At 41.6% G+C, this 12,828-nt stretch overlaps 1 protein-coding gene across 22 annotated transcripts in view; it reads right to left on the minus strand.

Moving 5' to 3' along the window:
* FOXP1 (forkhead box P1) overlaps positions 1-12,828 on the minus strand; it is a 379,651-nt gene that overhangs the window by 41,691 nt on the left and 325,132 nt on the right. For all 22 annotated transcript variants that reach the window (XM_014251620.2, XM_014251617.2, XM_088062033.1 and 19 more), the window contains one exon: positions 5,115-5,219. In XM_014251620.2, coding sequence (XP_014107095.1) covers positions 5,115-5,219 — 105 coding nt within the window. The remainder of the gene's footprint in view (positions 1-5,114; positions 5,220-12,828) is intronic.

Raw genomic sequence — 12,828 nt, forward strand, 5'->3', positions numbered from 1 at the left:
AATCAAACACAGAGGACCATGAGAAAGAAGCAGCGTTATTTCAAATTTGAGCTGAGAGTCGTGATTTTTAAAGGGCTGAAACAGGAACTGGAGCTGAAATCTGAAGCAAGTAAATTCCTTTACTAGGTACTGATGGACACTGTTGTGTTTCTCTTGGCCTTGGCGAAGGCTTTTAGGTCACTGGGTTTGGGATATTACAGCAGACAAAAATCTTCGAACCACAGAAACTTCAAAAATGACAACTTGAATCTCCCCCCCATGCTCAAAAAAAGAAAAAGCCTTAATGATAATTCTCTAAAAAGAGTCGAACCTTTTTATGAGACCTGTTGCCAATATTAGTGCCACCAAATGATCTCATCTTTCATTCTGGCTAAATTCCAACACACAATTTCATTAACCCAGGTACTGCAGGTGATAAAACTCATTTTTCCCTAAAGAGACAGCTAAAAAGTACCAGTTATACATTTATGAAGTACCAGCAATCAAAATTATGGATTTTCTAAAAGGTTTTTAACTACTTTTATTGAAAGGAAAATCGCTGTCTCAGACTTTTGTGACACTATTGCTAATAATAAATTTTACCATTTAGACATCGCAGTAATATGGTAGACAGTGTCAATAAAAGTATGAAACAAAGATGATCCGTGTCTCTTAAGGAATGCTTTCTGATTACACACCGGAAATTATAATGGGAAACATAAACTAAGTGCACCTTTAAGAGAGAAAAAAAGGGGATAATGCAAGGCAATGGGCCTCGCTACATATATCCCATCAGCGTAAGTATTTCTTATGTATATGTGTGTGTGTGTGTCTAAAGCATGTACGAAAATAAAGTTACAATATTAAAGTAAATTAAAAATATTAGAATAATTACCTAATGACAATTGTTAATGATAATTAAGCAATAAATACATGATAAAAAACATAACAGTACATAATAAAAATGGAAACAATAGGGAAAAAAATAACAAAATAGTAAAAGAATGAAAATTAAAATAATGAAACAAATCGATTAAAAAAATAATAAAATAGGAATTGAGGGGTTATTGGAGCTGGCCTGCTGCTGGCCTGCTCGGGAGCAGGGCTGTGTCGGGCACGCCGCTGCTCCCGGGGATGCTCCCGGTGCCTCTGCCGCTGCCAGCAGCATTCCCGGGAGCACTAGAGGGCACTGTGGGATTTGGGCCACCCCTGCCTCGGCGGCCGCAGGGGTCCCGAGCCCCCTGCCCGGCACGGGGGTGGATCGGAGGCCGTGCGAGCGCCGGGAAGCGGCACCGGAGCGGCGCCGGCCTCAGGCGGGCCCGGCTCGGCCCCCGCGGCCGGCTCCCCCCGCACGGGACGGGGCCGCATCCCCGCGGCTTCCCCCGTCCCGGGGGGGTCCCGCCGGCCCCTCAGAAACCCGAAACACTCACCCACAGCCCGGCCTTTCCCCTGGCCTCGCTGCCTGCTCCCTTAAAAACTCCGCGCCGTGCGGATGATTTCGGTGCAGAACGCTCTGCCATGCAAACGAGCGCAATTAATGCCTTTGAAACAATTTATGATTTCCGGCCTACTTCAACATGTATTAGCATATACCTGGTTTCTTTAATATACACTTTGTTTTTCCAAAACCACAAACATAGTTGCTGGAATTTCATGTGGAAGTGCTTAAGGGGCTGAAAGTTAACACCTTTGTGAGCTGAGCAGTCTCACAGTTGCTGCTAAACAAAAGCCTCTTTGTAGAAGCTTTCTCGAAATGTTTTCTTAACATGTTCCAAGTAGTTTTAGGCAGGCAACTAAAGTAAACAAGATGTTACCATGATAAAAACACTTGTGAAAACATTACAGAGTGCACTTAGTAGTTTCTTTCACATAAACTCCCCTTCGTTTCATCGAAGTTAAATGCACATGAAGCAGATTAGCAGCATCACTGCAACACAGGACTGCCACATCTCTCCAAAGGTCCGTGTCCTTTCTTTGAAAGAATATATTTGATTTAAAAATGGTATAGCCAGGATTAAGCACGTCTAACCCACAATCAAATTATAAAAAAAAAAAAGGGGGGGGGGGGGAGGAATAATAAAACCCTATTCAGTCTTTATTTTTTTCCCTGGATACCTGGCTACCTTGCTGAATAAACCACCCTCCCTCCAGCCAGCATTTCTTGAACAACTTGCTGTATAAGGGGTATATATTTCTATCTTCAACGGTCTTTAAACACATGCAAATGAAATCAAGGATATAGACAATTTTACAGGAAAAGTCGCTCTGCGCTACTAATTGCTCCTTTCGCTGCTGCCTTCCAGACGGGCCCTGGTTAACAGGCCAGACACGTGTGCACCCTCCAGCCCTCACCTTGCTCCCTGCAGCTTGGCAGAGGCCACAGGGTCACCGCCCTGAGACTGGACTTGTTTTTGTTTTTAGGCTCAGGGAGTATTCTGGAGCATGCAGGGTGCTGCTGTTTCTTTAGGCAGAGCAGCAGCCCCTGCTGCTATCAGTTAGCTCTAAACTGATTCCGCATCACATGATAACCAATGGCTGATGGATTCAAAAGAGAAACACAACACAACGATGCTAAAATTGCAACTTATTTCAAAAAGAAATAGGGAAATAAATGCTACAATAGCCCGTGTATCTGCTGGTTCTGATAAGCATCCTCCTGTTGGCTGTGAGTGAAAGACAACTAGGATCGTTATTTGTACAGTATTTATCTTTGAAATCAAGGGCCCTGTGGTGTACCTCACCTTGGGAACAAACACTGCAGAACGATCACAGAAGAGTGTCAAATCTCTGGTTTTGATTTACCAACAGTTATGATATTTCTTCCTCAGGAGGAAAAGAAATGAACCATGTTTTAGACCTGCGAGTCCTTTTTTCTCCCTTAACTGAAGAATCATTTTATTGGCATACAGGGCTTTCATTCCACATACAACTTCTCTCTGCCTTTTCACAAGGTAAGTGAAATTAAGCAATACTCGATACACAGGCTGTATTTCACTTGGTAAACAAGAGCTTTTCTCTTGAGGGGACCCTCGAAAGACTACCACAGATTATACAAGTATCAAAAAGAAACTTCAACCATCTACCTGTTATCTTTTCATTGAGTAATGAATTCCGATAAATGGCAACATAATTTAAGGACGGATGCTCCACAGGAGACATGGAAGGCTTCAGTATTTTATGAAGCAACACTCACTTCTTAACAGTGCCAATACACGGCTCAGGGACATCCATTTCTGCATTTGTTCTGGCTTAAATACCACTCTGAACAGTAAGACTTTGGACACTGCTGCACTTGGATAATGAAGAAATTTACACGAGCTGATGAGTTTAGGAAACTCACACAAAATAACTTCTTTTGAAAGGTTTCAATGGAGGTGAAACCTACATTGATAGTGAAAAAACTAGAACTGATGGAGCAGCTTCAAGTCCAGCCTGGGCTGGTGACGGTTTTCAGGTTATTCCTAACTACTGATTGCTGCACGTATCTCCTCCAGGTGAACTGGTGGACTGTGTCTAAGTACTGAAACATCTCCAAAATACCATAAAAAACCCAGCCCTTCCTCTACAAATGCTTGCGATTAAGGGCTGTGTTTTCTATGCATGGCCACCTCAAGCAGACCACTCAAGATTCCTATGGAATCTTCCTGAAAGCAGCTGCTCTGGAACATGGAACTAGGACAGGAAGCAAAGGTGGCACAATCTGACCATATGTGACCACACACGTTATCCTGCTATCTAAGGCTACCACAGCACCTTTCCCTTGCACTTACTGCAGTAAAGATGAGAATTGTTTCAAAGGTCTAAATGCTATAGTATGGCATATGAATATGAATGAGCTGGCAAGTATGGCAAGATTAGCATTTATTTCACTTAAGTGAACAACAGGATGAATTACAAGGAATGAAGCCACCCTTCATGGAAATTTATGACTAGCACCTTCTTATTTTGTAATCCTCTTGTAATGAGAACCTTCTCATTACTGTACCATTCCTCATTTGTAACATATGTTTATAGTAGGATGAGCGCCGCTCCTACGAACTCAGGAGGGTTTTGCCAGTGGAACCATAACTGGTCCATTCTGTTCTAAGAGCAAAACCCTATCTGTATCATCCGACATCACCCAACAAATATCCTCTGCTTGCTTCTGCCCTTCCCTCTCTCACATAAAAATCCAGGGAACTGCCCCAGAAAGAGCAGGTAAAGCTGAACCTTTTGGGACTAAGTCTACTTATTCATTCCAAAGAACCTCATGTATTTATGTGGACTAACTTCATGAGATGACTACTCTAAATGGGAGAAAAATTTGTCCCCTTTTGCATTTAAATCACAAACATTGCTTGGGCGGCTGTAGTGATGTTACAACTGACCAGCCATAGAACCTGAGCAAAGATCAGGGACAAACCTTCAGTAACCTGGATGCACCCACAGCATGTGCGTACCTGGTGTCCTAGCCAGACAAAGAACTCTTTTGTGATGGGAACAGGGGTGAGGTTGATGGTTTAGTTGTGGAGCAGCCATGTGTAAGCTATTAGGGCTCTGAGGTCCTTCCCTGCATCGGGATGCACGCACTACCACACACTAGTCCATAATGCACTGTTTATGCAACGTGTAAAACTGTGTTCTTTGGCAGCAAGGAAAAGGTCTGCAGCAAACTGCAGGGGCCCAATTAATATAATTATAGTTTATTTTTAGTAGTGTAGACTTTGTTCATTAGTTACTTATTTGACATAAATTAAATTTCACGTGATGTTCTGCAATTCTCTGTTCAATTATGGAGTTAATTTAAGACTAGATTTCCAAATTAAAGTGAAATCAAGGTTAAAACAAGGTTTTGTTATTTACATGATCGATACTGCAACTTAAAAATTATTTAAATAAAATTAAAAAAAAAAAAGCTGCGGAACTGCAAACACTATTTTATAGCAATACACTGAGTAAGACCATAATTTCCCCATGGGGCTAATTTACTATCCCCTGTTAAAATGTTCTTGAGCCTGATCCAAAAGCCACTGAAGTGAAAGGGAGCTCTCTGTTGACTTCAATGGGCTTTGCATCAGGCCCAGGGTGAGTGACAGCACACAAAATTTCAGGGCATGCTTTCTGTACAATGCAAGTGCCAAAAAAACCATCCTTACTTTAGGAACGACTGGAAGTCTTCACATACTGCTTCACAGCCCGGCCATTTGCATACACCGTGTCCGTACAGCGGGTGGCTGTGTGAGTGCTCCTCGTGGGATAAACTGGATGGGGGAAAGAGAAGAGAGAAAAAATGCTGTAAACTGAAGGTACTGTAACAATTCATCCTCACAAAGACTCCTAAAGAGCAGCAAACACCAGATCCTGAAGCATCCCTGACATTTCACGGTACCCGCCTGACTCTTGCCCATGGTTTTTCAAAACAGAATTAAATACAATTTGCAGTGTGAAATGTGTCATTCTTACTTAGCTATCCTCCTACATTTCATTCATTAATTAAGAGGTTTGTAAAGAATTTAAATTAACGTGGATGGGGGAGAAATCATTTGACAGACCTGCTTAATATCCTGCTGGATATTTTGCTAAAAAATTTATGAACATTGCATATTTACAATTCAACTTCATCGAGAAGTCATCTCCATACAGCAGTGTCCCATTACACCACAACGCAGCCGGACCTGAGGCTTTCCTCATGGCTACAAAAAGGAAAAGCATCGAATCTGCAGCCTTGGCTTTCCCACCATGTTATTTATTTACTGGGTTGGTTTTCTTTCTGGTTGGGTTTTCTTTTCTTGTTCTTACAGGCTGTTTCATTGCACAAATACGGACCACTTATATCCCAAGAAAGAAGATTTGAGATGTATTTTCAAATGCAAAATTCACAATAAAGAAGATGGGGCAGGCAATCAAAGGATTCCTCAGTACGAGGGGTTAGTGCGGGCTATTAACCTTGCCTAAGATTGGGCAGGAATGTGACAGAGCCTCCTAACTACTGAACCCAGGGTTAAAGCAAAAAACTCATGTGAGCACTAAGGGGTTAATCCTTCAGCGGGATTCCAATCAATACGTAATGATTTGGCTGCACTGATCCAAGTCATGAGATGCTTTGATCCAGGCCATGTGGTGCTCAGGGAAATGTATCTGTTGCACTCACTGATGAACCATATTCTGAAATATCTTCTTTATTTGACTTCTGCATGGAAACTTCGTAAGGAAAGGAATTATTTTTTGCAACAATCTCCATAACCTTAGATGACTTTGAAAGCAAAATGTCAAAATAATATTGAAATCTCTATTTTATGCTCACACATGTATGTATTTTTCATGGCAAATCTTTTTGCTACAGTATGTCTGTGCTGTATTATGGACTTCAAACATACACAAAGGATATGAACACATACCAACATCTAGGTGTGGCTTTTATGACTTACTTCATCCTGGATTACAGGTAACATTATAGGTAAATGCCTACTTTTTTTGTCATTTTCCTTTTACACACATGTGGAAATGCTGTTTATCTTCTTCTGTAATATTATCTGTCTGTACACTCTGACAGAATTGTGTTCCTGTATTATTTCAGATGAACTGGGTAGACAGATCACTGTAAATAACACTCCTGAGATGTTATCCCAAATGCAAACTAATTGGAAGAGGAAACCCTCCCAAATTCTGCCACTTTTGACTTAAAGCCCAAGGAGAATCTGAAGATTACTGAAGGTGTTTTTAAAAATTATTTTTAAAAAAAAAGAATCAAAAAGTACTGACTAGAAAAGGTATTATAAGTTTTACATTAACCTAATTCATTACTGCATTAATATCTTATTTTTGGCTGTTTACAAACAGTCCTTTCAAGCATAAATATATATATATATGTGCAAGGTAATTTCCTAGAAAAACAACAGTAGGGGATAAGCCTTATATAGACCTTCCCTATATACAAATATTAGACTGGTTTAACTGAATCAGTCTTAAAAAATGTTCAAGTGAGGAGAACCTCTGTAAAGTTTTTAAAAGAACTAAGGAACCAATGCATTCATTGCAAGGAAATTAAAAAAATACACCACACATTTCCTCATCTGAGGAAGAATGGTTGAAGAACATCATCCGCCCAAGCTAAACAGGCACATGGTCAAACATCCTCCATACACATCAGAAAATTCAGAAAATAATGGGGTTTAGCATCTGTTTCTGTACCTGGATACAGCACAGGGTGAGAAAGGAGGCTTTCATGTTAACACTCTATTAAAATCCATAAAGACTACATATGAGAGTTATGATTTCAGTGTGTTTGGAAGAACAAAAGAGAAAAAAAAAAAAAGCAGCAGTGTATGAATCTGCCCAGTGCATGTTACCCACACACTGGGACTTGTGATGGCCAAGTAAGGAGTCAGTCCCCTGTGGGGTTTAAGCACTGTAAATCTCATTATAATATCAACAAGAGTCACATGGCTTAAACCCCCAGCAGGGATTTTTAAAGTTTCTCTGTGAAAGCCTAAAGGCCATGGCCAAGTCAACGGAAAGAGCCCTACCGAGATTTGTATTTATTTTTTAAATCCAAGTGCAAATCTCTTTTCTTTCCAGGGAACTTGCACAAGACAAGACAAACTATGTAGGACATGACACCCTGGTACTGTGTCCAAAGAAAATGATGGAATGACCAAGACAATATCAAACTCTAAATGATGCTCAGGATGTGAAAGGCTCGTGCTGTTAATAACCTAAAGGCTGGTGCTGACTGTAAATGGGAACTTAAAAGGTCACTTTGCTAACACCTATGCAGAGCTTCCACTGCCATTCAACCAAGAAGAGGAACTATTTCAACTTAACAAAAATGAGACATTTCAAAGAGAAAAAACCCTCAGTCCTGAGAGACAAACACCAGCCCCCTCTGCAGGCACTGTGCCATTCCAAAGGCAGCGACTCCCATCCTGCTTGGGAGGGTTTCAGCAGCGCCTTTCGGTGACCTTTATGTGTCAGTATCAGATTACCGCTATTTTATCCATCCCACTTTTGAAGATATTATAGATTGCCACTTGTTCCCTGATAGAGCCTAAAGAAGCACCTCAAAACAAAACAAAGAGCGGGTTTATACAGAGGCGGATGTAACGCACAAAGGATACAGCCAATGGAAATGAATGGAGAAGTCTGTTGAACTCATCTAAGTACCCACTTTGTTTGAGCAAATAGAGGTGGAAAAAGAAGATTTTAATCCAGTACATAAATAAACATCTTTGTGAGCATAACACAAACCCATAATCTGAAATTGTTCACTGGTATTTTGCCTGCACGCAAGCACACCTCCTGTAATCTGTATGCATCCTTGGTCTCGTTGCTGGAGACAGACTTTTAGAAGATCTGAGCATTGGCAAGCAGAAGCAAGTTTTAGGTCTGTTTGATTTCTAATGACACATTAGAGTAGGTGTTTGTTTCTGTCACCCTCTCCTTCCCAGGAATGCATATTCATGGTTGGGTACTGGTGATGCAACACCAGTTAGTGGAAATGATTTTATAACAAGATATAATTTTCAAAGTAGTGAAGGAATAAATGATGTAAATTCAAGACAAGGTGGGTTTTTTTCTCTTCGTAGGTACTTGTATAAAAAATAGTTAACACAACAGAATTACTTCCAAATAATGCAATAATGATGCATTATTACATCGAACTACAGCAAAGAACACTTTGGGAAATTAAATGTCTTGCATAAGTCACTTATTCATGACATACAAGAGAGTAACAAAATCCACGTGCAAGGCTGAAAACTGTGTTAAGTGTCCACTTATTTTCTGCTGCCTCCAGCTCTGTTTCCAGTACAGAGGGAAGGGGAGAAAGGACAGGCATTTCCACAGCTCCTCTGGGCTTGATGGATAGAGGAGAGAAAATTTTCCCCCTACACTGCCTCATAGCCCCAAAGATCTCCAGGGGGTCTGGCAGTAATTTCGCCTCCCATTCCTACAGGGATGGCTGTCGAAGCTGTTGCTTGCACAGCCCACTCCTGCCAGCCACTCACCTTCTGGAATACACCTGCTGTGCTACAGCATCCTGGAAGAACCACGCTCTGGGACACGAGAGCACAGGAGACAGAGATGCCAGAGACAGCCAAGTGCTGATGGAGAGTGAAAAGGACACCCTGAAGTGAGCTGGGAACATGCTGGGTATTGGGGAAAGCAGTGACCGAAGACCCGGCATGAAAACTCCCAGTGTTCTTTAAATGGCTTAATTCGACCCCCACTAATTAAGCACATGGAACTGTGCTTGTACACAGTGGCTAAAAAGTTGTGGGTAAATATAAAATCCAGCTAAGTAGAAGCCTCAGTGTCTGTGCTTCTGCCACACAGTGGACCATATTTTAAATATTCATGACGCTGACATACTTCATAATTCCATTCTCTCTCTTCCACATCTGCTTGGGCCAATGATCTTTGCCAAAACACTGGGGGAAGTCAGTGATGGAGAGAAGCATCCTTGACTTTCCATTACAGTTATGAAGCATCTGCTCACGTTCTAACAGAGCTCAGAACATGCCTGAGCCACCTGCACGCTAAAAAATCAATACCACGTCTCCTGCTTTCTTCCTGCAAGGAGCTGGAGCACAGAACCCTCAGAAAGCACAGAACTGCCTTTTTAATTTTATTTTATTCCTCAGGGTCAATGGGAAGTGACCTCATCTTTGCCAGCTGCCATGAAACTGATATCCGTGTACAGCCCAGGCAGGAGTGTGGGGCTCTGTTTCACGCCACATTCCCCTTCTCTCTAATTTAAATGGCACAGCCATTGAGACGAAATGCCACAGTTTTGGTCCTGTACAGGAGAAGAAGACACAACTGGGAACCAACATGGCTCTCCCAGAGTTGTGACTGCCTGGTGAGCACAAAAGCTCATCAGAAAGCACCACAAGAATAAGGCTGCTGAAAAAGTCACAACTTTCTGAGTCAGAAACACTCACTGTGTTTGATTTTGAAGTGAAACAGAAGCAGTAATGATTAAAGCCTTGTACTAACTGTACAAGTGAAAGTTCCTGCCTTCATGACAGAATCAACCGAACAAAGATGTGCTTTGCAGTGAAGTTCCACTGCTGCAAATCCCTTCAAATTCTTAGTAAGGTGGCACAGCACCTCTTTCCTCTCTAAAATGTGAATTAAAGAAAAACCCAACCAATAACTAAAAAAAGTAAAAAAATTCTAAAATTCTAGATACTCATGCTCCTGTCCAAACCTCAGGAACTGCCCAGGAAGCAGATATGTGATCTATACAGGGGGCTGTCCAGGCAGGGTGATGCCTCTCCATCACTGGATAAAACTTAACAGAAGGTCATGGGCTTGCAGGAGAGGTGGCATTTGATGTGAGTGGTGTCAGCTCTTTCTACAACTGGCTTGCAAATTTTCTGGATGATTTTTAGAGGAGCACTTCTCCTCCTCACTGCTTTAGTCCACATCCAGACCTAGGACTAGAAGCAGCTCGTGTTTTACATCAAGCCCTATTGGAAGTAACAAGAGGTTGTATTACATTTTAAATGACTACACCAATTTAAGACAAATCAAGTTAAAACTGCAGCCCACAGGCTGAAATCCTCTCTTCTAATCGGTGTGAACTAACTTGTGTACTCCTGCAGCATAAGAAGGACAATAGTACAGGTGGTGTAACACGAGGCCACCCGTGCACCCCAAATCACTGCCCCCCATTTATGCCTCTTGTAGCACTATTCCCTAAATCCCTGTTCTGCAAGGAAAACCCTGGAGAATCTGCAGCAAGACTAAGACAAAATCTGGCTGCCCTTCCCTTCTACCCCACCCTCACTGCAAAGAGCAGAACCAGACTGGATAATTATAAGCAACCTCTTCTGGTTTTGATCTATCCACTGATGGTTTGGATTATTAATCAACATTATGACCCTCCAGCACTCTAACATGTCCTCCTTCCAGTGTCAGTCCCTCTTCCAGCCCCGCAAGAAAACTGCCACAGGGCCTGGAGAGCCACTGCCCTACATACCTTCCTTGGAGGAATTACATGTATTTCTTGAGCATTTAAAAGAAATGCCCATTGCAAAAAAATTCATCACCTATCTCCAGTGCAAATTCCATTCCTGCATTTGAATTAACGAGTTTCTCTATGATTTAAAACTCTTATTTTTTTTATTTTAACCTTGTGCCTAGGTACTGTAGTGAAAAGTACATCAAATATACCCAGACACACACGATTTGAAACGCTGGATTTTAAATTCCAGCACTGCTAACTAATGAGAACAATTTTTTCCTTCTTCTTCTTTGTAGCATCACTTCATATACTTACATACCATAATCATATCCTCCTAGAGCCTCTATTTTTCCAGGGTGTAGATCTTTAATTCCCTTTAATCTGTCTTCATAGCCTATTCCCTCCAACTCCTTTATCATCCTAGCTGCTCTCCTCTATATTTGCTCCAGCTTCTCTTTATCCTTTCTGCAAGAGAGTGGCCAATTGTACATCACACTCAATGTGGTTTAACTGGTTCTGCATAAAGTAGAACAGGGGAAAAAAAATAAAAAAAGGACTCGGATGCAACATGCATGTTTATGCCTCCCATGACTGCATTTACCTTTTTGACTAAGACATGGCACAGTGTCCCACCTTAATTTCTCAACCCCGATTATGCCTCAGCCATTTCCCACACAGCCGATGCTGAGCAGCTGACGTGTCACGTCAAACCCGCAGTTTGGAATTTTGATTTCCTAGCTGGGCTACTTTCAACTTATCCCTGCTAAATCTCATTTTATTCCTCTCTGAACAGTCTCCTAATTTATTCAGATTAAAACGGATTGATTCAGTATCTTAGTTTAATTAGGAAAAAAATGTGATCCAACCACTTTCTTGGGTTTTTGGGGCTGGGGGGATGTTCTGCAGGGGTTTTTTTCAGGTTTTTTTTTTGTTTTTTTTTAACACTGACTTTCAGCACAGCAATCCCATCCCTCTTACACACCCATTCACATGGCAGAGGGAGGTGGCAATGGCAAAGCTTTGGCCCCAGTTCAGCAACCCTTTTAAGAACACACACAAGTATAAAAACACAGGATTAGACCTTGGACTTCACCGAGACCGAGGTGTAAAATTACCAACGAACATACATACTTTGTAAAAAGATCCTGTTTGCCAACCTGATTTTACTGTAATTTATATTCTGTTGTAACATTTAAATTTATAGTAAAAGAAAACACTGAGAAACAAGATCTATTCTTGTTCAACAAAATTCTATTCTGTTACATTTAGAGTTGATGCAAGCCTTCCACTCTTATATAAACCAGCGATACGTCAACAAATATGATTAACAGGGATTATTCACGTCAGTATTTTTCACCCCTGTCCCACAGGCACAACAAAACCTGTGCAGAAGGTGACTGTCACATCACACACAGCCTGGCAGCTCGCTGGGGGGGGGCCTTTGCCCACCCCACACCCCTGCAGCAGCAGCAAAGTGCCCTTGGGGAAATGTTTATAAAAATATAATTAAGATAAATAATAACTCCAAGGGAGAACTACAGCTAGAGCATTTCATTCTCTCCGCTGCATGCCTTCCCCTTGGAAGAATGCTGTTTAAAAAAGCGCTAAAATTGAGAGGACACAAGCCTGCTTCCCCAGGGAAGTGTGCTGAATCATACAGGTAGTGTAAATATCATATGCTGCTGCAGGTGCTAGGCTGTCTGTTTGTGTTTACTAAAAGGTGTAACAAATAGTCCCACTAAAACAGAACAACACTTGGCACTGGACTGATAGGTACCAGAGCAGCCACAAATCACACTCATGCATTTAGATCTGAACTTCTGGGCAACACTAGAGCTTCACCCTACTTTTTGGGAGGGCCTCTTTGCCACGATTTGCCTGTCTCAGAGCACAGAGAAGCT

The sequence above is a fragment of the Pseudopodoces humilis genome, chromosome 13 (genome assembly GCF_049639895.1).
Source record: "Pseudopodoces humilis isolate 2021_Gansu_Grassland_sample_001 chromosome 13, ASM4963989v1, whole genome shotgun sequence".
Taxonomy (NCBI): Eukaryota; Metazoa; Chordata; class Aves; order Passeriformes; family Paridae; genus Pseudopodoces; species Pseudopodoces humilis.